The sequence below is a fragment of the Hipposideros armiger genome, unplaced genomic scaffold (genome assembly GCF_001890085.2).
Source record: "Hipposideros armiger isolate ML-2016 unplaced genomic scaffold, ASM189008v1 scaffold_473, whole genome shotgun sequence".
In the NCBI taxonomy this organism is placed as follows: domain Eukaryota; kingdom Metazoa; phylum Chordata; class Mammalia; order Chiroptera; family Hipposideridae; genus Hipposideros; species Hipposideros armiger.
In genome coordinates, this window is record NW_017731823.1 from 814102 (window position 1) to 834241 (window position 20140).

At 38.1% G+C, this 20140-nt stretch overlaps 1 protein-coding gene across 1 annotated transcript; it reads left to right on the top strand.

Moving 5' to 3' along the window:
• Positions 1-2304: 2304 nt before the first annotated feature.
• Positions 2305-16674, top strand: PAQR3 (progestin and adipoQ receptor family member 3). The gene is made up of 6 exons (XM_019666536.1): positions 2305-2463; positions 6988-7143; positions 9626-9823; positions 12385-12475; positions 14005-14153; positions 14699-16674. The coding sequence occupies exons 1-5, from the start codon at positions 2386-2388 to the stop codon at positions 14145-14147; spliced, it is 666 nt and encodes a 221-aa protein (XP_019522081.1). The 5' UTR covers positions 2305-2385; the 3' UTR covers positions 14148-14153; positions 14699-16674.
• The last annotated feature ends 3466 nt before the right edge of the window (positions 16675-20140 follow it).

A 20140-nucleotide genomic window follows, 5' to 3' on the forward strand; every position in this document is an offset into this window, starting at 1 on the left:
CCTTGAAAGTGTTTTTGTGACTCACAGTCACAAGGTGACATTACTGCCCATCTCTTCTTGGCTTTAATGGATGGCTCACAGGACTTCACAGTTTGAATCCTAAGTACTCTTTTCCTCCCCAATGCCTCTTGTGCATAAGTCATTACACAAGAAATCAGAGTCGGGCCCTGCTGTGGATGTGAAGTTCTGCAGGATAGAACAGGTAGTGAATTGCCTTAAATATTTTATACCCACCTAGCAGTGGTGCTCTGCATTCTGATGTTAGAGTCCACATCTTATGGACTGAGAAGTGAAATCTAGTGCTTTAGATCTTGGGCTGTTGCGTCAAAAAAAACTTGGGTATCCAGATCTGTCACTTTACAGCTCTGCAACCTTGAACAAGAGTTAACCTCTCTGAGCCTTAGTTTGTAAAACAGGGTGATCACAGTAGCCACTTCGGAAAGTAATGAGATTTAACTGAGATTGTGTGTATAAAAGGCTACAACAGGCCCTAAGCATACAGTGAATGGTGACTTGTCATCATGATCATTGATTTCAAAGCTAAGCAGATGAGGATGATGGAGATGATTATTGATTTTGAAGATGAACAGAGTATGGGCCTAACTTCTCATAGAATTAAGAGTAGATCCTCTACTGGGAATATCCTTCCAAGTGCTCTTCCCACCAGCCCGGTCTTTTCCAGTTTCAGGTTTTGCCCTCTATTCTTTTACCTCTCACTAGTGATCAGCACAGATTTGGGAGATAAGGAGATTCTGTCAATACTTTGTTAGTTGGAACATGCCAAGATTGTGCCTCTTAGTTCAGTTAATCAGATTGTACTGAGATTCACAAAATGAAAAGTTCTGAGACAGTAGGCAGAGCGTAGTACTATTGTCAAAACCGTCCAATAGTCAGATGTGTTCCCTCACTTTCCTACATCCTAATTGCCCGCCCCCCGCACCCCCATCCCCCATATAAGTAGTCTTTATACTTGATGCTTGCACAGGATAAAGCCTGAAATTTATGATGCAAGATTCACTTTATTCTTGATGATTGTTTGATTAAGACCCTACTATGTTTATGACGTGGGAAAAAGCAAACCATGGTGACAGTGCAAATTTAGTCGCTTAGAATTATATGGTATGCTTACTAATAAGGATTCTGAATCAGTGAGGGTCAAAGACCTTAGTTTAGAAAGAGTAGATTTTGCAAGAATATTTTAATCTTTAGTCATGATGTCACCTTTCGGTAAGTAATCAGCTGAGTTCTTATTCACAGCTGGAGAAACATTTCACAAAATTAAGGAAGGAGCTGAAAGGGACTTGCAGCAGCATCTAACCCAGCTCCCTTCTTTTATAAACTGAAGCCATAGAGGTTAATGACTTGCTCATGATCACAGAGCTAATTAGTTGCAGAGGGTGGGCTGAAGGGACAGTGAGCCTCTTGAGTCGTGGTCAGGGTGGTACACACCACACCAACCTGTGCTGCCAAAGCTACTTAAACTCAGACCAGCCAGTGAGCACTTTGCAAGAGGGCACAAAGAGTACTAATCTTCAAAGTAACCTATTATTCCTAAAAAGGATAAACTCATGCCACCTGGAGACTTGTTTGGTTTCAAAACAACCACAGCAAAGTTGTTCCAGCATGCTATCTTAAAGGACATTTCCGGTGGATCAATTTGTATTCATTCTGCTTCTCTCTCAAGTCCTGTGAACTTTGCATTTGCACTTAATGAAGGCTAAAAAGGTAGCTTAAGTTTGTGCCTATCCTAAATTTTCAGATACCTATTATTGAATATCAAAGTAGCTAACGTCCAGTTATAATCCACACATTCGTGTCTGTAGACATTTAGCATTTATTGGGTCTTCGGGAAAGTCATGATGTATTTTTCTATGTTTTTCAATGCCAAAATGTGTCATGACTTTCCCGACGACCCAATAACTTGCGCAAGACACTGTGCTTGGAACAGTGGTGTCATAAAGATGAATGGTGTCAGCCATCAGGGAGTTGATAGGCTGGAGAATGAAATGGAAGTTATACATAAATAACTCTAATCCAAGGAAGAAAGTGGTAAATATGATAATACAGGTAGGTACCGAAAAAGCTCTAAGATCCCAGGATTGGTTGTTGAAAAACTTAAAGAAAGATTAATGAAACTAAACAATATATCAAATTTAGAAAGGCATGGGTTAGAAAGATGGGTTAAGGGGTTAAGAGTAGCAAGTGTCACTTTAACAGAAAAATTATCTCTAACCTTTTAAATGCTGACAGTGTTGCATCTGAGCTGCATTGTGTTTTTTTTTTTCCGTTTTGTTTTCCAGTTTGTTTATTTTATCTAATGAGACAGTAAACATCTGGAGTCATTTGCTGGGTTTCTTTCTCTTCTTTACACTGGGAATATATGACATGACATCTGTGTTACCTTCAGCAAGTGCATCCAGAGAAGATTTTGTAATTTGTTCTATTTGTCTTTTCTGCTTCCAGGTAAGTCATTTCACAAACACTTATTGATAAAGAGAACTTTAGATAGACAAGCTTGGGTAGGTGACCTTACTTCACATCCAATACTTGCTTTAAAGAGCCCCAAAATAGCATATAAGGTTAGCTTGTTCATTTTCATAGTATAAGTACCAAAAGTATGTTTTATGAAAGTGTATTTGGATGTTATCATTTTAAATCAATGTTATATTTTAAATCCAAGAAGTTTTAAAGACTGAGAAAATTTCTTTGTTTCCTTTCCTCTTTCCCTGTTTAGACATTTCTGCTTTAAGATTAATACAAGGATAGGAATCTGATTGTACTGTTTTCTGGCTGAAGTAGAATATTAGTGTCTGCTTAAAACTTTGGGAAGACTTCTTATCTTTTTCCTTATTTAAATGTCTGTGATTTTTGTATTTGTTGTTTCCATACCATCTTAATTTTAATGTCTTGTTTTGCTGGTATTGCTCTTGTCTATTGCCTTAATGTTCATTTTCTGTGGTCCTTTTACACTTGCCTGGTTTCAAATACTTTCAGTTGCTCCTCCTCTCTACCATTTGTATTTGTTAGTTCCTTAGTACTTTAGTTTTTCTTCAAGAATTTGTAATAGTACCTTTAAAAGTAACATTTGATACTTTTGTAAACAGATAATTCTAAAGAAGAAAACAAATGACCAAAATCCTGTTGACATTTTTTAAATTAAAAAAAAATGCAGAAAATACAGGAAAACATGAAAATGAAAAGCAAAAGCTGTTATCTCACCTCCTCCAAACACAGTCCAGTACTCCGTGCAGTTAACCTGTTGCTATTCCGTCTGAAAGGTGAATCTGTAAGCCAGCTGCACACACAGATGGTGCTTTCATTATGATTTTCATCATTTGACTCAAGTTAAAACTTTGGACTTAAATGATCGAGAAATATACCAGGAACATTTCCCTTCGCCATTTTTTTTTTTTTTAATTTTAGTTTCTGGAATATTTTAAATTTTCTTTGAGGGAAAGATTAACCTGTTATTTTTGTGTTGTTATTATTAGAAAATTACTTTTTCTCTAAGTATTTTTTAAAGTATACTTTTTCTCAGGTATAAGTTTTGTCTTGACTGGAACCTAAACATACCATAGAATCCATCTCTAGTTTTCAGATGAAAATGAATCAATGTTTTTATAGTTAAATGTCAGTTGCATCTTATCAGACTAAGATGCTCTTAATAATCATTAATAAGCAAAACTGGTTTCTACTCTCCTGTTAGTTATATGGATAATATCTACTTTCAGGATCCCAGCATGTTTTCCTCTACCCCTAGGCCAGCCCTTTATCCCTTCATCACCCAGCCACAGCTGATGTTAGTTCAGAGTATATACATTAATTTCATATGGGCCTAAAAACAATGCATTGCAAAACTATAAAGACAAAATAATTACAGCAACTGCCAATGAAGAAACACTCAATGCGTTACAGTGACCTGCCTGGGGTTTTTCAGCAGGACAGTAAAATCCTGCTCTCCTAACTGGTAGTACAATGATATTTCTGTTACACACTGTACAACTTCCAAAGATAAATGGGCACATCTTCCCTACTTAAAAATATCATTTCTCTTATTTTTATGAAATTATATTTATAACTTGTTCACCCAATTTTCCCAAATTCTTAGAACCAGCAGGCAGCATGGTAAACAATAAATACATGTATTAATATTAATTTACATTTAATTTTTAAAGCTGATTTATATTTAATTTTTAAAGCACACAACATTTTTTTCTCTTTTCACTTCTACCCATTTTCTATGCTCAGTGCTTTCCTCCCAGCCAGATTAATAGAGCACATTTTGAATAACAGAATGTGATTTCAGAGGCTTAGAACTTGCCCTGCGGTCTTTCTGTCTTAAAGAAGAGTAGAATCTAAGCATGCCTTTCCTTGTATTCAGTTTATTTACATTCAGTTCAACAAATATTTTTTAAATGCTTCCTGTCCACATCCAGGCTAGGCATCAGGAATACAGTGCTGAACAAAACCAACCTGTGACAAACAAAGATCAGGTCACTCAGACAGGAAGGCAGAAGGGACAGTGCAGCAGGGCATTTAAGCAAAAAAAATGATCGTTTTTATAGAGGCCCAGAAGCAAGAGCCAGCTTAGCATAGCACTGCCTGGGCTTGCTGGTGTTGGTCTTGTGGTCGGATCCTAGGAGAATGGAGAAAGATCAGGCTGGAGAGACAGGCAGGGGCCAGATCCTGAGGCATTTGGTTATCAAGCCAAGTAGCTTAGATGTAGGATAGCACACTCCAATTATCTGTCTACCTTGTTGGAGTGACATGTTCCACAAAAGGAAACTCCAGAAAACTGAAACATACTCAATTTTCCAGATAATTTTCAGTCAGTTTTTTAAGGAGCTTAACAATAACACATCCCTTTTAAAACAGGACATACTAAGTATAGGTTAATTTTTTTTAAACTCAGGGCTCTCTATTAACACTACATATTGTACTTTTTTTTTATTACTGTAGTTTTTCTCTTTCCGCTTTTATTTTCCTTTTCACAAAGAAATTAGCATTATTGTTGCATATTATAACTATAAGATATGCTCACGGACAAATTCAAACAAACACAAAAGTATAGAGGAAAGTAAAAGTCAACTTCCCAGAGGTAACCACATTTGCATTGAGTTAAAATTCCTCCTGACGCTTGTGTATGCACAGCTGCCTCAACACCTGCCTGCCTACCTGTCCACCTGCTTCCAAGCTAGGCTCATCTCTGCTTGCTGTTTTGTGTCACAGCATTGTGACAGTGAGACCTTTTCCTGTCATTGAGAATATACACCTTCATGTTTTCTGGATTAACTGTGTTTAATCTCAATGATAATCTGAGAAAACAAATAACCAAGCTTTTTTAAATTATGTGTAATTGGGTCAATAACCTGACTTGTAGCTTAGGAGCCAAAGCCATAGACCAATAAGGATTTTAGACAGTGGGTGAAGAAATGAGATTGTGGCTAGGTACATTGTTTTGAGTATTGATATTGAGGCTACAGGGACTGATTAGGTTTGTTTAATGACCAGATTACAGAACAGTTCGATAACCATTTAACTGCCTTAGCAGTTGCTTACAAAATGTTTATCAATTTGACCTACTTTATGTTGTTTGTCCTGTTTTGTCCACCCCCACTGTCACTGGCCTACTGCAGGCTCTTGTCATTGCTCCCCAGGGCTACACCTGTAACCTCCTTTCTCAGACCTTCTGGAAGGGCACACTTCAGATCTTCAGTAGTGTAACACCTGGCCCATGATATTGAAGTGAAAATTCCCTGATGTATAGGACCTATAACTGGGTCATGAAGAGGGCCACATGGCACTCCTTAACGGTTCTGTTTCTCAATATGCTGCTTTTCCTGTGGCCTCCAGTAAAATGTGCATCTTTATTTATGTCCCTGATGAAGGACAGATCTACCTTTTAAGATCCAGCGTAGGTGACAGCCCCTCTAGGAAGCTCTTTTCATCCCATAAATGCACACATACTCCCACCCACCAAGCCAGTACCCTCACTCCTCTATTTTCTCACTGTGCTCTGCACTGACTTTTCCTATAGGACTTCTTACATCACCATTTGTTCACTTGTTCAGAAAAGGTTTTCTGAAAGTAGAGGTTTCATCATCTTGGTATCTCCAGCGCATGACACACAGCAGGTATTTAATGGCTGAGGAAGTTCAGCCATAGAAACCTTACCAATTTTCAGGCCAGCTGATTGAATCAGACTAGCTTTGCTCTCAATTTGACAACCATATAAATCAGCATAAGTCATCATTATTTTTTTCTTGGGCACAAAAACGCCATGTTTAACTGATAACTTCAAAGAAAACTCGGTACAATAAAATCTCATACAGACATGAAAAATCTTAAATAAGTGAAAAAAACAAATTGCAGAACAGAATGTATAATTTGATTCCTAATCTAAAAAACTATGTATGTTCTGTGTGTGTAGGCTTCTATATCATTGGTGTTTGATAGTCATTGGAAATATCTGAAAGGACATAAATGTTATCAGTGGCTATCTTTGGGGAATAGATTTGAGTGGGAGAGGCTTATTTTTTTACATCATACAATTCTTTGTTCTTTGATTTCTTTCAGGGACATGTATTACTTATATAGTAAATACTTTTTAAAAAGGAAACTTATTCATAGATCAAAATAAGCCTCAGTTGCTGTTTTTAAAACATTTGCACTGTGTAATTTTCCTACTCTTGTGCTATTCATTTTAAATTTTTATAGTATAAAATAGCTGTCATTTTAATTGTCTTTCTTTATATGATTGTTATCCCCATTTTACTCCTGAGGAAATCACCCATGAGGAGGCTTAGAGAAATGACATAGCTTGCCTGACGGCGCAGAGCTAAAGTCCCAGCCCAGGGCTGTTTGACTGGAAAGCCTGGGCTTCACCCAGCCACTTCCTCAGCTCCATGCAGGAGTTGCTTTAGTTTCTTTTTGTTTCACTTTTCTTTTTTGTTTCACTTTCACTTACTTTTGTTTTATTTTCCCTAGGTCTGTATGCTCTGCTCTGTGGGCTATCATCTTTTTTCCTGCCACCGATCAGAAAAAACCTGTCGAAGATGGATGGCATTAGATTATGCAGGAATTTCTATTGGAATACTGGGCTGCTATGTCTCTGGAGTGTTTTATGCATTTTATTGTAATAATGTAAGTAACTTCAAACATTTTTCATTCAACCTTTCATATAGGTCTTGCATTTTCTTGCCTTTGAACTTCTGAATAAGCACATAATGAACTTATAGAAGAAACAAGAGTTTTATGTAGACCTTTGTCTCCACACAATAACAGAAAACTGTCAACAGAGCTGCAGTGTAAAACTAACAAAGAGAAAAATCATAAATTTGGTTTGAATGGAAAGCATATATTACTTGTAGCCACTTACACGTGAACCATTTGCTTTTTATGCCTAATTGGTTTAGAACATAAATATGTAATTAAATATACATGCAATTAATTAGTTATAAATTAATTTGACTTTAGTAGTGAAATCTGTTCATGTCTGCCTAACTTTCACAGCTTGCTCATTTTGCATGAAACTGTTTATGTCTTTAAAAAAAATTAGGGGGCATGCTGATAACTAGCAGCTTAGTGAGTACATGTAATATTTGAATTGTTTTGCTTATCTTAGTCTATATTTCTCTGAAACCTGTTTTCTGTTTGTCTTTCTAAACATATCCAACTATCAAAGAGATGAGTCAAACACTTTTTGTAAATCTTGTCAGAAAAACTAGAAGTCCAGGATAGATTAAACAAAAAGAGAATTGATAAAGGTAATACAATCCATGATCATTTAAAGGAAAAATTGTTTTCATATCTCTGGTGTCTAATCATTTCCAAATATTCAGTTGCTATAGTAGCTCTTTACCTTTTAAGGAACACAGGCTGCTTTGAGAATGAAATTGCAAACTACGAACACTCCATCTGGGAGAATGTACAAACTAACCAAACAACTTGACATGTGATTTCAGGAAGCTGTAATAGCCCCTTAGAAGTCCTTGGAGTCCAGGCTAAGAACTCTGTCCTCTGTGATGCACACTTTTGAGCTTTAAGACCAGTTTTTCACCTGCTCACTTAGATACCTAAATATCCTGTAAGCCCTTCCAACCTAATGTATTTTAAAATGAACATTCTTGGGCCGGCAGAGTGGCGCGTTGGTTAAGAGCTGGGTTGGGATGCCAGAGAGCCCTGGTTTGGATCCCATATATGAGGGCCAGTGACACTGCCCTCTACAGCTAAGATGCTGAGCAACAGCTCAACCTGGAGCTGGGCTGCCATGAGTCGCCGGCGACGGCGTAGGCTGCAGCGCCTGCTGCAGTGGGTTGCCATAGGCTACCGTGTGTAGCCAGCAGCCAGCGTGAGCGGCCAGCAGCCGCTGTGAGTGGCCGTCCAGAAGCCGGCGACTGAACTGCCTCGCCCGGGAAGAGAGCAATGATGGTGCCAACTTGGGCCAGTGAAGCAACGTCCTCCACAACTAGACTGAAGAACAAAACGACAGCAACTTGTCTGTTCCCCTTCCTCCAATTCCCCAATAAAAATCTTTAAAAAAAAGAACATTCTTTATGCCCCCCAACTTCACCCCAAAACACACACACACACACACACGGAACATCTTTGCTCATTTGTCTCATTAATAGAACCATGTGTGTCGTGGCGTTGCATACTAGGAACAGTCAAGCCATCCTCTGCTGCCCTCTCACACATCCAGTCAGCCATTAAGACTTTAGTTTATTTCAAAAATGCCTCCTGAATCTGGTGTTCACATCTTCCTAGTTCAGCAAGAATCCAATCCCCCATTTTCTTCTTGAATCAGTGATTCTAATATTGAGTTGTCGGAAGAGTCATGACACATTTTTGCAACAAAAAACATAGAAAAAAATATGTCATGACTTTCCCAACAACCCAGTATTTTCTAGCTATCGTCCTGTCAGCTCCTTTTTTGCATTGATGCCAGAGTTATCTGTCTAAAAAATCAATTTGAGAAACAACCATGTCATCCCATTCTTAAAGAACTCTGCTGTTCCCCTTGTGCCAACATGGTAAAAAGTCCCACGTACTTAGCCAGACAGCACACCTGTCTGTCAGCCTCCCTTCTCAGAACTTCCCCTGTGCATGTGCTGTTTTTCCTTGAGAGCTCTCTCTTCGCACAAAATCTTACATATTCCTGAAGACCCAGCTTAGATGTCATCTCCTCTGTGGAACATTTGTTAGCTACTCCAGGTAACGTTAATTACTCCCTCTTCTGTGGTTCTGCTACATTCTGTTGATAAGCAGTTACAGTACTTATCACTAGATTATAATGATTTGTTTACATGTCTGCCCCTCCCATCTATGAGCTCACCCACTGGGCAAGTCCATGTCATAGTCATCTTTGTTTCCACAGGACTTAAATTGTACACAGAAAATGTGGTTTCTTACCCACTCACTTTGGAATTTGGTTTGTTATCCTGAGAAACCTAAAAGTTGTATGGGACATGCTTTTTTTTTTTTTTTTTAAAGAAAGGAAGGTAATCATGTTTAGAAATGAAAATACCAAGTATATAGAGTTTGGAATGTGTAATACAGAAGCCATAACTACATTTCCCTTCCCTATGGTTAATAACAATTAAAATCTGACTTCCTTTCATCCTAGTATTGGCGTCAGGTGTACCTGGTCACAGTGCTGGCTATGATCCTGGCCGTTTTCTTTGCGCAAATCCATCCCAGTTACCTCACACAGCAGTGGCAGAGGCTCCGCTCCATCATCTTTTGTTCTGTTTCGGGATATGGAGTGATTCCTACTCTTCACTGGGTTTGGCTCAATGGGGGAATCAGTGCTCCTATTGTACAGGTAGGTTGAGTGTAGTCCATATTTTCTGCCTATTCTGTGTGCTTTCAATTTTATTCCTGTTGGGTAAAGTAGTGTAATCAGGCTAAGTGGGTGGGTCTTTTTCATTTGGGAGCATATTTATAATTGCATATTGATGCCATAATTTTCATTTAATGAAAAATTTAAATAAGCATTTAAATAAGCATCCTTTGCAAGAATAGAAGTCTAACTACCGTTTTTTTTCTGAGATGGCTTTCTGTGAAATAATACAGTCTTAATTCTCTTTCTTTTCACCTTTGATGTGTAAGTACCCAAGTCTTTACGTGTGGAGGAGGACTCACATGTTTTTATTATAGTTTTGTCAGCTGAGGCAGGGATAATGCACGTACAGAAATCGGAACACTTGGGTTTTATGTGTGTATGTGTAGAGGAGGGGTTAGGAAGGAATTTTCCTTGGCCCTGTTGAGTTTGAGGTACCTATGGAATGTAAAACCGGAGATGGAATTTAGCTTAGAGCCTGATACTATTGATAAAGATTTGAAAATCATTATTGTATTGGTATCTAGAGCCATGGAAGCATGTTTCACCCATGGAGGAAAATATATTGAGAAATCAGAACTATTAAAGTCAGGTATCGCAGGGGAACAGTTGCAGTGCATCAGGAAGACCCTCAGTGAGAACTCCTTAGTATTTTTGAGAGAGGATTATAAATATGACTTAAGGTTCTTAGAGATCCATAATCAAAAGGCTTTACATATGCACTAGAGAGTAAAGTTGAGAATTTTTAACATAAGTAAACATGCCCAAAAATCTAGCAGAAATCACATCTAGCAGAAGTTCCCATGTTGCAATGGGAACTTCATCTAAATATGGGGATTTAAATGCAGGTTGTACTCAAAAGAATCAGATTTTTTTTAGAAAGGGGAGTGATAGGCTTACATATAGCTTGCATGAGGTTGGCAACAGTGTGGTGGAAAACACTTGGGTATAAAACTACAAAGGAAGTTCTGTGGTCTAGTGAATTGAATGATAGGATCTGTCTGGCCTCTTTGCCAACTTGAGGGCAAGGGTGATGGTTTCTTCCTAAGATTAGGAAATTGGGAGAAAGGTGAGCAGTAGTGATTATCCGGATATCTGTGAAAACAACATTTTCTGACAATTGTGATTCCCTGAAAATAAGTAAAGAAAATAGAATAGGGAACTGTCACTCTAGATCAGGGGTCTGCAAACTTTTGAGACGGAAGAGCTGCCAGGGGTCAGCAAACTGCGACTCGCGAGCCACATTGGACTCTTTGGGTATGTACATGTGGCTCTGAAGTAAAATTGAAAATGAAAATAAAACTATCACAGTTTCACTTATAAAATTTTTAAAGGATATTATTCACATAATGGTGATTATGTAAAAATATATTTATGGCTCTCGAATAATTTTTAAATTGTTGTGAGGGACAGGATTGGCTCTTCCAGGGGTCGGCAAACTTTTGAGATGGAACTTCCCAAAGAGCCCCATGTGGCTTGCAAGCTGCAGTTTGCCAACCCCTGCTGTAGATTAATTCTAACCAGAAATGAAATTTTGGGATGAGGTGATAAATCCCTAAAATAACAAAGAAAGGGAACCAGACCCATTAAGGTAGTAGATTTTAGAGAAATTCAGAAAGAAAAAAAAAAAAAGGGAACTTTCCCATATTCAGAAATCTTAAAGAACTATGGCTTAGGAAGACAGTGGTTCTCAAGATGGAACTCTGATAGGCTCACAGATAATTCCAGGGGAGAAGCAAAGGAAGACTTCTGGAGAAATTCTCCAATAAGCTCTATTTTTTAAAAGATGGAAAGAACGGCACTTAACCAAAGATGTAAAGTTCCAGAAGAGCTAAACCTGCATGATAGGGTGGCGTTATGTTCTAGAATGTTTGAGAAATCTGAGGTTGATTAGTCTGAGAATATAGGATTTAGATCGGGCTATGATAATTCGCAAATACTTGAAGAGTTGGAAGAAAAGTAATTTGTCTATTTCTTAAATGGCTTCTTGGTAAATTGGGTTTATAACCAGAATGAGGAACAGTATGTATAAATTATAGCTTGTTGATTTTCTTAGGGCAAAGGAAAGCTTTTCAATAAAGCTGTGAGAGGACTACTTCATATAGTAGTATTCAAGAGGACCATTTTTCTGAGATGGTGGAACAGATTTCATTATTGGGCCGAACCTCTTGGGTCTTTCCAGCCACAAACCCCTGGTCTTTAGTCTCTGCCTATTCACCTGGTAACTCCATTCCCATATGCCCACCAACCATATACCTGTATTGTAGATGGGGTTGTAGATTGTAGGACCTTCAGCCTCATGAAAGCTTTAGTACCCTAACCTTGAGGGCACTCCATGCTCCACTCTTGTGGACTGCTTCCTGCAAAATGGAGAACGAGGTTTCTATTCTAGGAGACTGTCTGCAGAAGCAATTCAGATTTAACAGACTTAAATTCCACCTATGAATTCCACCTCACCTATGAATTAGATTCATAACAAATTGGGAATTCAATCACAGTAGGAAGATCTATAAAAAACAAAAAAGCTACGTTTTGCTTTACAGGACTTTGCACCCCGTGTAGTCGTGATGTATGTGATTGCTCTTCTTGCTTTCCTGTTCTACATTTCCAAAGTTCCAGAACGGTACTTTCCAGGTAGGTGCTGCTTGTAGAGCGATTCTGTAACTTTACTCTAAATATGGCGTCGACGTATATGCTTCAGAGCATCGAAACTTAGATTGATTTTTTTCAATGTTATTGATTAGAGAATGGCTCTATTCTCATATTCTCAAATGTTATCTAAAACTTTAACTTTCAAGAGGTTTCACAGACTTTTCTTTTATCCTCACAATATGAATTGAGTCCAGTAGGTGGGGTCACCTGGGATGTTTTTAGGCCTTAAAATATTCAAATGCAGAGTTCCTAGTTGTCTAATATAGGACACCTATGAAAGGTCAAGTGTTACATAACTTCTGCAATGAACTTGACCTAAAATGTGCCCCATGTAGCTGAATGTGTGGTGGAGTACAGACACCTCTGAGCAGTGTAGCCATGGAGTCTGTGGGCTTCACTAGATTGCCAAAGGGGCCCGTGATACACACACAAAAAGGGCTAAGAACCCATACAGGAAGAATTCTGTTGACTTACACTTTAAAATCTGCATACTATATTATACTGGTTATTATTCTTGGTAAGAAAATAAGAGACTAGTGATTGGTAGCTAGAGCCACGGAGGCATATTTCACCCACAGAGGAAAATATATTGAGAAATAAGAGCTATTAGAGGTAGGTGTCACAGGGGAACAGTTGGAGTCCATCAGGAAGACCCTCAGTGAGAACTCCTTAGTATTTTTGAGAAGAGGATTATAAATATGACTTAAGGTTCTTAGAGATCCATATAAAAAGACATTACAGTCATGGTGAAATAGTGATGAACACTGTAAAACCAAAAACCTTAAACCTAAGAATTTACTTTAGAAGCACGGTGAGTAAATTATTTACATTTAAATTTCTATAGCTCTGTATCTTGTCATTTATTTTATTTTTCAAAAGGCTTTCCACATGTTAATTACTTAATCTCCTTAGAATTTAACCTTTAACCACAGAGAAATTAAATAGTTCTCCTAAATTGCATATAAACTCATCAACCTTAATTAACCCATTACTAATTGCAGGTTATTCCTTAGTCTGATAGCACAAGATTCACATCTGAACTTTCTCCTTACATACCTGCTTGAAATAAAAAGTGCTTCAAGCCGACTTACATCCAAACACAACAGTGTTTCTGCTTCTTATCAACTCCAGGATTTGTAGCACTAATTTCCTTTGCTTCTCTCATGGCTTGTCTTTCCTTCACCAAATGTATAAATTGAGAAATGGATGACTAACGGCCAAATTCCTGAAATTAACCAAGCTACATTTTGAAGACACATTTGGGATAGTATTTCTAAAATTCACCAGTGTACTTTATGAATAAAACCTTAAAACTAGACTCAAATATGAATTAATCCTTTTTAAAAGAAACAATTGAGTCTGAATTAATCTTGAGTCAGTCTCCAGGTGCTTTGAGACTGCCAAGATCTTTTTGCTGCTAAGCCATGTTTCCAAGGCCAGAGACAGAAATGTACTTTTATTTTAAAATCAAAATATTGACAATCAGTATTTCTTTCTACCTTTCTTTCCAGGACAACTAAACTACCTCGGATCAAGCCACCAAATATGGCATATCCTTGCAGTAGTGATGTTATATTGGTGGCATCAGTCAACAGTGTATGTTATGCAGTACAGACATAGCAAGCCTTGTCCTGACTATGTTTCACATTTGTGAATTCAGGTATGGCCGTCTGGTGTATTCAGTTGTTAAGCAATATATAACGGGGAGTTGTATACCCCAATATTTCTAAGATTTCCATTAGTTTTTTCCTTTTCCCTCTTGTTTAATATATCATGAGTAATACTTTATAAAAATTGAAAAATATACTTGGGGATCTGTAATAATAACTGCTTTACAGGCCCTTAAAACTACTAATTTGCTGCTTGTACAGAAAGTGAAAATTAGTTGGCATTCAGAAGAAACATCTGAATAACAATGAATGTAAAACTGGTGTAGAAATCGTATTCATTTAATTTAACACCAGCTTCATTTTCTTAGGAAGGGCTCACCTCCATTATAAAATGGAGCCATCCTGTGTGATTACTTTGATAGAAAATATTTACGGTAGATGATCAAGTGCCTAATGAAGGCGAGGGTTGCAATAGCCTATGCTTAACACAAGCTTGGAGAGTGATTTTGAATCATCACTAGCCTTTAAATACAGTCTGTGAGAAACTGGCACATAAGATACTATTTCCTTTAGCTGTAGGTTTTCTTCTCCCTAGGAACATTGGATTTTTTAGTTCACTGGAACAAAAACTTGAAACCTCTTCTCCTTTAAGTTGAGAGAGGTGTTGAGAAGAGGAAAAGAACTTGCACTGTCATTTCCCAACAGATAAGAATCATATGAAAAACGGATTGCATGACCAGGTGACAAATTCTGTGGTCTAATAACCAAGCAATTAACCAGTTAAGCTTTTTAATTTCAGATAATATTATTTAAGTCCATATAATTAACTCTTGCCAGTGTATTGCAAATTTTTGGTTCCAAAATTCCTATGTCACAAGAGCTTTCACCTCTGAATTCGCAGTCCTAAATTTCCTGATGATGGGTGTTCCCAGACATATGGGTGCTACTTTCAAGGCCATAGAATCCAGAAGGCCCAGTCTTGACCCTGAAATGTACCTTAAGCCTTAGAACAAAGTCATGCAGATGACCCATTTGATGACGGATTATTCACTTGTGCTCTAGTCTTTCTCTGTGTGTGCATGTGTTGATGAGTCAAAGTACTGATATATACTATCTAATATTTGGGCCTGAAACATTAAATTGGCTTTTCCTTGTATATAGTTAACAAATAAATCTCAGTGCCCTATCATACAACAGTTAACACTTGTTCTTTGGTCTTTTTCACATGTATAAATTAATGTCCCTTAAAGCAGTCATTCATAAAAACATATCGTTGATTGGAATATAAAGTATTACCCAGGATTCTTAATGGGTTGACACGAGCTGCTTCAAATACCGGTCTGTCTTCAGAACCTTGGCATTACCACATATCAGAAGTGTTGACCGATGGCGAAGCTTGTTTCCCAAATGCCACGTGTACGTCTGACATTAGGAATATTACTCTAATATGCCTCCGTTTGTATTTTTTTCAGTGTAGTGTTTTCGGAATATAAATTCCCCATGCTGTACTTCAGCAAGGAGAGCTTCCCCCCAGTGGGCTAAAGGCACACTGTTTTGTACCCATTATTATGATGGAACACTACCTTGAAAATGGCCGTTTTATCTCATATTTTGGTGTAATGATAATAGGATGTATTTTCCCTAAAATATCCCTTATTGGCGTATATAATATTGTTTTAAATAGATATTTTGTCATTGTGGCCAAACAAAACACATTGAGTATTTATAATTAATTTAAAAATGAAGAAGTCTAGTTATTTTAGGTCTGGTACCATTTTTGTTATAAAATCTTCTCAAAAAACATATAGAGCTTAAAGTTTTATTTTCATTTAATTTTTAAAAATAGTCCTGGATTTTTGTTATAGTATATGAATTATTTAATACTTGGCATCTGAATAGATAAAAAGAACATAATGTGTTTAAGACTGTTTTTTGAATTTAAAAGGTCTTAATTGTAAGGAGAATTATACTATGTAAACATTTCATCTTTTTATGAAAGTGTTAAATATTGTAAGAAAGCTATCCTTTCTCATTCTTAACCTTTACTATGATGTATTTATTATAATGTAGGGAATGAATGAACGTGGATTGCTGTCAACTATAAACAGTTCTGTGTATCAGCATTTATTGACCACCTACTGTGTGCACATCACTACTGGCAAAATTTTTAAGACATTGTTAACATTAAAGAATAACTATTTAAAAATTGCCTACAAATCTGAGCCTTGTAATAATGTATATTTATTTTTGTTTTTATACGTTTATTAAAATAATATTAAAAGTACACTATTCGGCTACAGTGCTAAAAAAGACTGGTTTTAATTTTCCCGACATGTAAACTGTACAAGCTCTTTACCAACGGACTTAACATTTTTTAATTATCCATGGCTGTTTTAAAGTGTCTGTAGTGATTTATAAGGTTGTAGTTAACTCATTAGAGAGACAATTATCTTTCTATAAAAAGGCATTTTTAAATAGCAAGATAGTGCTTGTCTTTATTACTCTGAGAGCAATTTGCAAGCTGCATGGCGAAATATGTATTATGTAAATAAACTGAGTTTACTAAATATATTAAGTGCTGCTCGTCACTCTTTATAATGCATAACAGCTTCAAATCATATTTTAGAATCAGGAATAAAGATTCGGGGACTATCTGTCACAGCTTATGTCATCCCACCTGGACAAAGTAACCAATTTGAAGACAGTGATTAACTGACATAAAGCTGTACAACTCTCCGTTTGGCAGGTACCTGCCTAGAGATATCCTTTGCCCTGTACTAAATGTCAAGGGCAGATACTTCCAGTTTCCTGCCAGCTGCTGAGCTGAGTAGGTCATATCCACCTGAAATCATTCCAGGTAATTCCACTCCTGCCAAAGTGAGTGACGAAATCAGCTCAGTTGTTAGGGGAGGGGCAGAAGTGTCTTTGACATGCATTATCACAATAACTGTGCTTATACTGAAAAGAGGCACAGACACTATTGAGTACCACATCCCCTGAAATTCTGTACCATATCCTGAGTAGGGTAGGGAGATAATTATCCAAAACTGAAACTAATTTTGAGAAAACATTTTCAAAAGGGAGAAGGAAGAGCGGAGGTCTCCTGTAAAAAACATTCTTTAGAGGGCAGGAATGATAGCCACCAAGAAATCAGAACTGCTCTATACATCTGAAATAAAAAACACTACAGAACACATATGTAATTTCAATAGTGCCAAACTTCTGAAGCAAAAGTGAACTACCTTTTATATGTGCAACAAATACAACTTAAAAAACTTGTAACTTCAATATTGAGAATTTTAGCTACATCTTACATAGGATGCTGGAACTAGACTTCCTTAAAAAGGCATTAGCTATTCAAAGTAAATAACTAATTGCAGCATGTATTGGTCTCTAAAGAAGTTAACTAACTGCATTTGAACAGTGGTACATTCCATATTCTTTTTTTTATATAACTTTTCTAATTTGTGATATTTTGATCCTTTGTTAAGACACAAAACCCTTATTTTTCCACATAACTTTAGACAAATGTTACTACTTAAAAAAAAAAGTTCTTGCATTACAAATAAGATGAATCTTTCCACAAGCCAGAACTCTAAATTTAGACTCGTTTGTGGAATAATATAATGCATAAGATAATACGTGTTGTGATCTTGACACCAAACAGTTCATTAATTCAATAAATAGCTTTTCTCTTTAACTTGCCAAAGCCTCTTTTCTGACATAATCAAACATTACAATATTTTTTAACCAAATTTTAAGTAATATATATTACCTGTTTTTAAGAGTTTAATAAATTATATATAATGCAAAAACTACGTCTAACATTCAAAGGGTACTTCAAAGTCTTATGTTTTTTACTTTCTTCATAAGTATCACTAATTGTAGTACCTGAACAATTTGTGCTATTAAGTGTTTTTGTTGCAAAACTGCTAGGTCAAAATAGTTTTCTTAATTTCTAAACTGTGGGCTCCTTAATAATAGAGACCTAGTCCTATTCATTTTTTTATCCCACTATCTGGTATATAATGGGTGCTTACTGTCTGTGGTGTGAATGAAAAAACTGAATAGACGTTTACATCCAAAAATTTTAATACAAGATATAATAAAAAACTCCAGGCACTGATTATAAAGAATATGTACTCCAGGGAGAGATCCAAGATGGCGGAGTAGATACACCCTGCCTGTGTCCATCTATGAACACATTAAAATTACAACTAAATTGTAGAACAATCAACCTGGAGAGCCATCTGAAGTCTAACCAAACAGAAGTCCTATAATTAAAAATAAAGAAGCCACGTCAAGAGTGGCAGGAGAGGCGGAGACATGGAACGGCCCCAAACCTCCCTGTGGTGGTTGAGAATCAGGAGGATATCTCAGCCACGCACGTTCCCTAGAGAGGAATAAGGAACCCCAACCCCCACACCAGGCTCTCCAGCTCAGAGTACTGGTGCTGGGAATAGGAGCCCCCACATCTGGCTGTGAGAACCAATGGGGCTTCCACCCATCCGGGTGGGACAGAAGGCTGCGGGGAAACCCAGGTGTCCTCTTAAATGGCCCACACACAGACTCGCTCGCTTACAGGCACTCACCTTAGGCTCCAGTGGAGGGACAGTGACTTGGGAGGCCTCGGAGACATACGGGGGGCAGACAGAGGTGTGTGACTGCAAGGGGAGGACTGGAGGACAGTAGGCATTTTCTCAGTGAGAGGTCCCCCTCCCATGCAGCTGGCAGGAGGGAGGGCGCCATCTTGCCTATATCAAGCCCAGCCCCACAGGCCAAATCTGAATCTAATTGGCCTGATGAGCTCTGATGCTCTTCCCTGCTGACTCAGCTAGGAACCCACCTCACCCAATTTGCACACTGCTGGAGGTACTTTCACCGCAAATAGCCAGCCCCCTCCTGCATTGCACTTTTTAGTGGAAAACTATCAGAGTTCACAGGCCCCAGGTGGGCAGCAACTGGCTCAGTGTATGCTGAGACTTTTGCTGAGTTGCTCCAGGTTCACCACTGGCACCAAACCAGAGTCTACATTATCCTGGTGACCACAATTCTTCCCACTCTAGTGACTCCCTGAGACCCTGCCTCACCCAACTCACATACCGCACAAAGCTTTATCAGCGGCTGAATCTTAAGGGAGCTGGCAGGTGGCAGCAGGCCTCCAGGTATCCTGGCTTTTTGTGGAGTTACCCCAGGCTTGGTACTGGCGGCAGCCATTCTCAGTTTGCAGCGTGGTCTCTCCCCATGCACCTCAAGGTTTAGCACAGGCAGCAAACAACCACGGGTCTCTGTAGCTCCTACCAGGTAGCTCCCAGCCAGTCACAGGCAGTGGCTTACCTGGGCCTGCACTGGAGCCCCTTGCAAGAGGCCCCACAACCAACATACTTGGAGATTGGTTTCAAACCACAGCAGAGCACTGCCCAATTTCCCATAAGTGGCACACACAAAAGGTGGTCTCAACAGGCACCAGAACCCACTGGGGCAAATCCCACTCAGTGAGGTAAGCCTCCAGCACAGCAACCCATAAGCTGTGGGGCCAAACCCCACAGCCAGTCAGCCTAAGGGTCAATCCCACCTACTGACATGCCAATAGCAATCAAGGCTCAACTATAATAGGTGGACACACAGAACCCACAAAAGGGACACTCCTGGAGCACACAGCTCAGGTGAACAGAGAGAGTGTGCCACTGGGCTCCTCAGGACACCTACTATATAAGGCCACCCAACCAAAATTGGAAGACACAGCAGATCGATCTAATACATAGAAACAAACACAGAGAGGCAACCAAAATGAGGAAACAAAGAAATGCATCCTAAGTGAAAGAATAAAAGGAAAATCCAGAAAAAGAAACAAAATGGAGGCAGAGTTCAGATACAGAGTTCAATACAATGGTTATAAGTATGCTTAAGGAACTTAGTGAGAACTTCAACAAAGAGATTGCATGCACAAAAAGGACATAAAAATCATTAAAAAAAAGAACCAGTCAATAGTGAAGAATACAACAACTGAAATGAAGAATGCACCAGAAGGAATCAT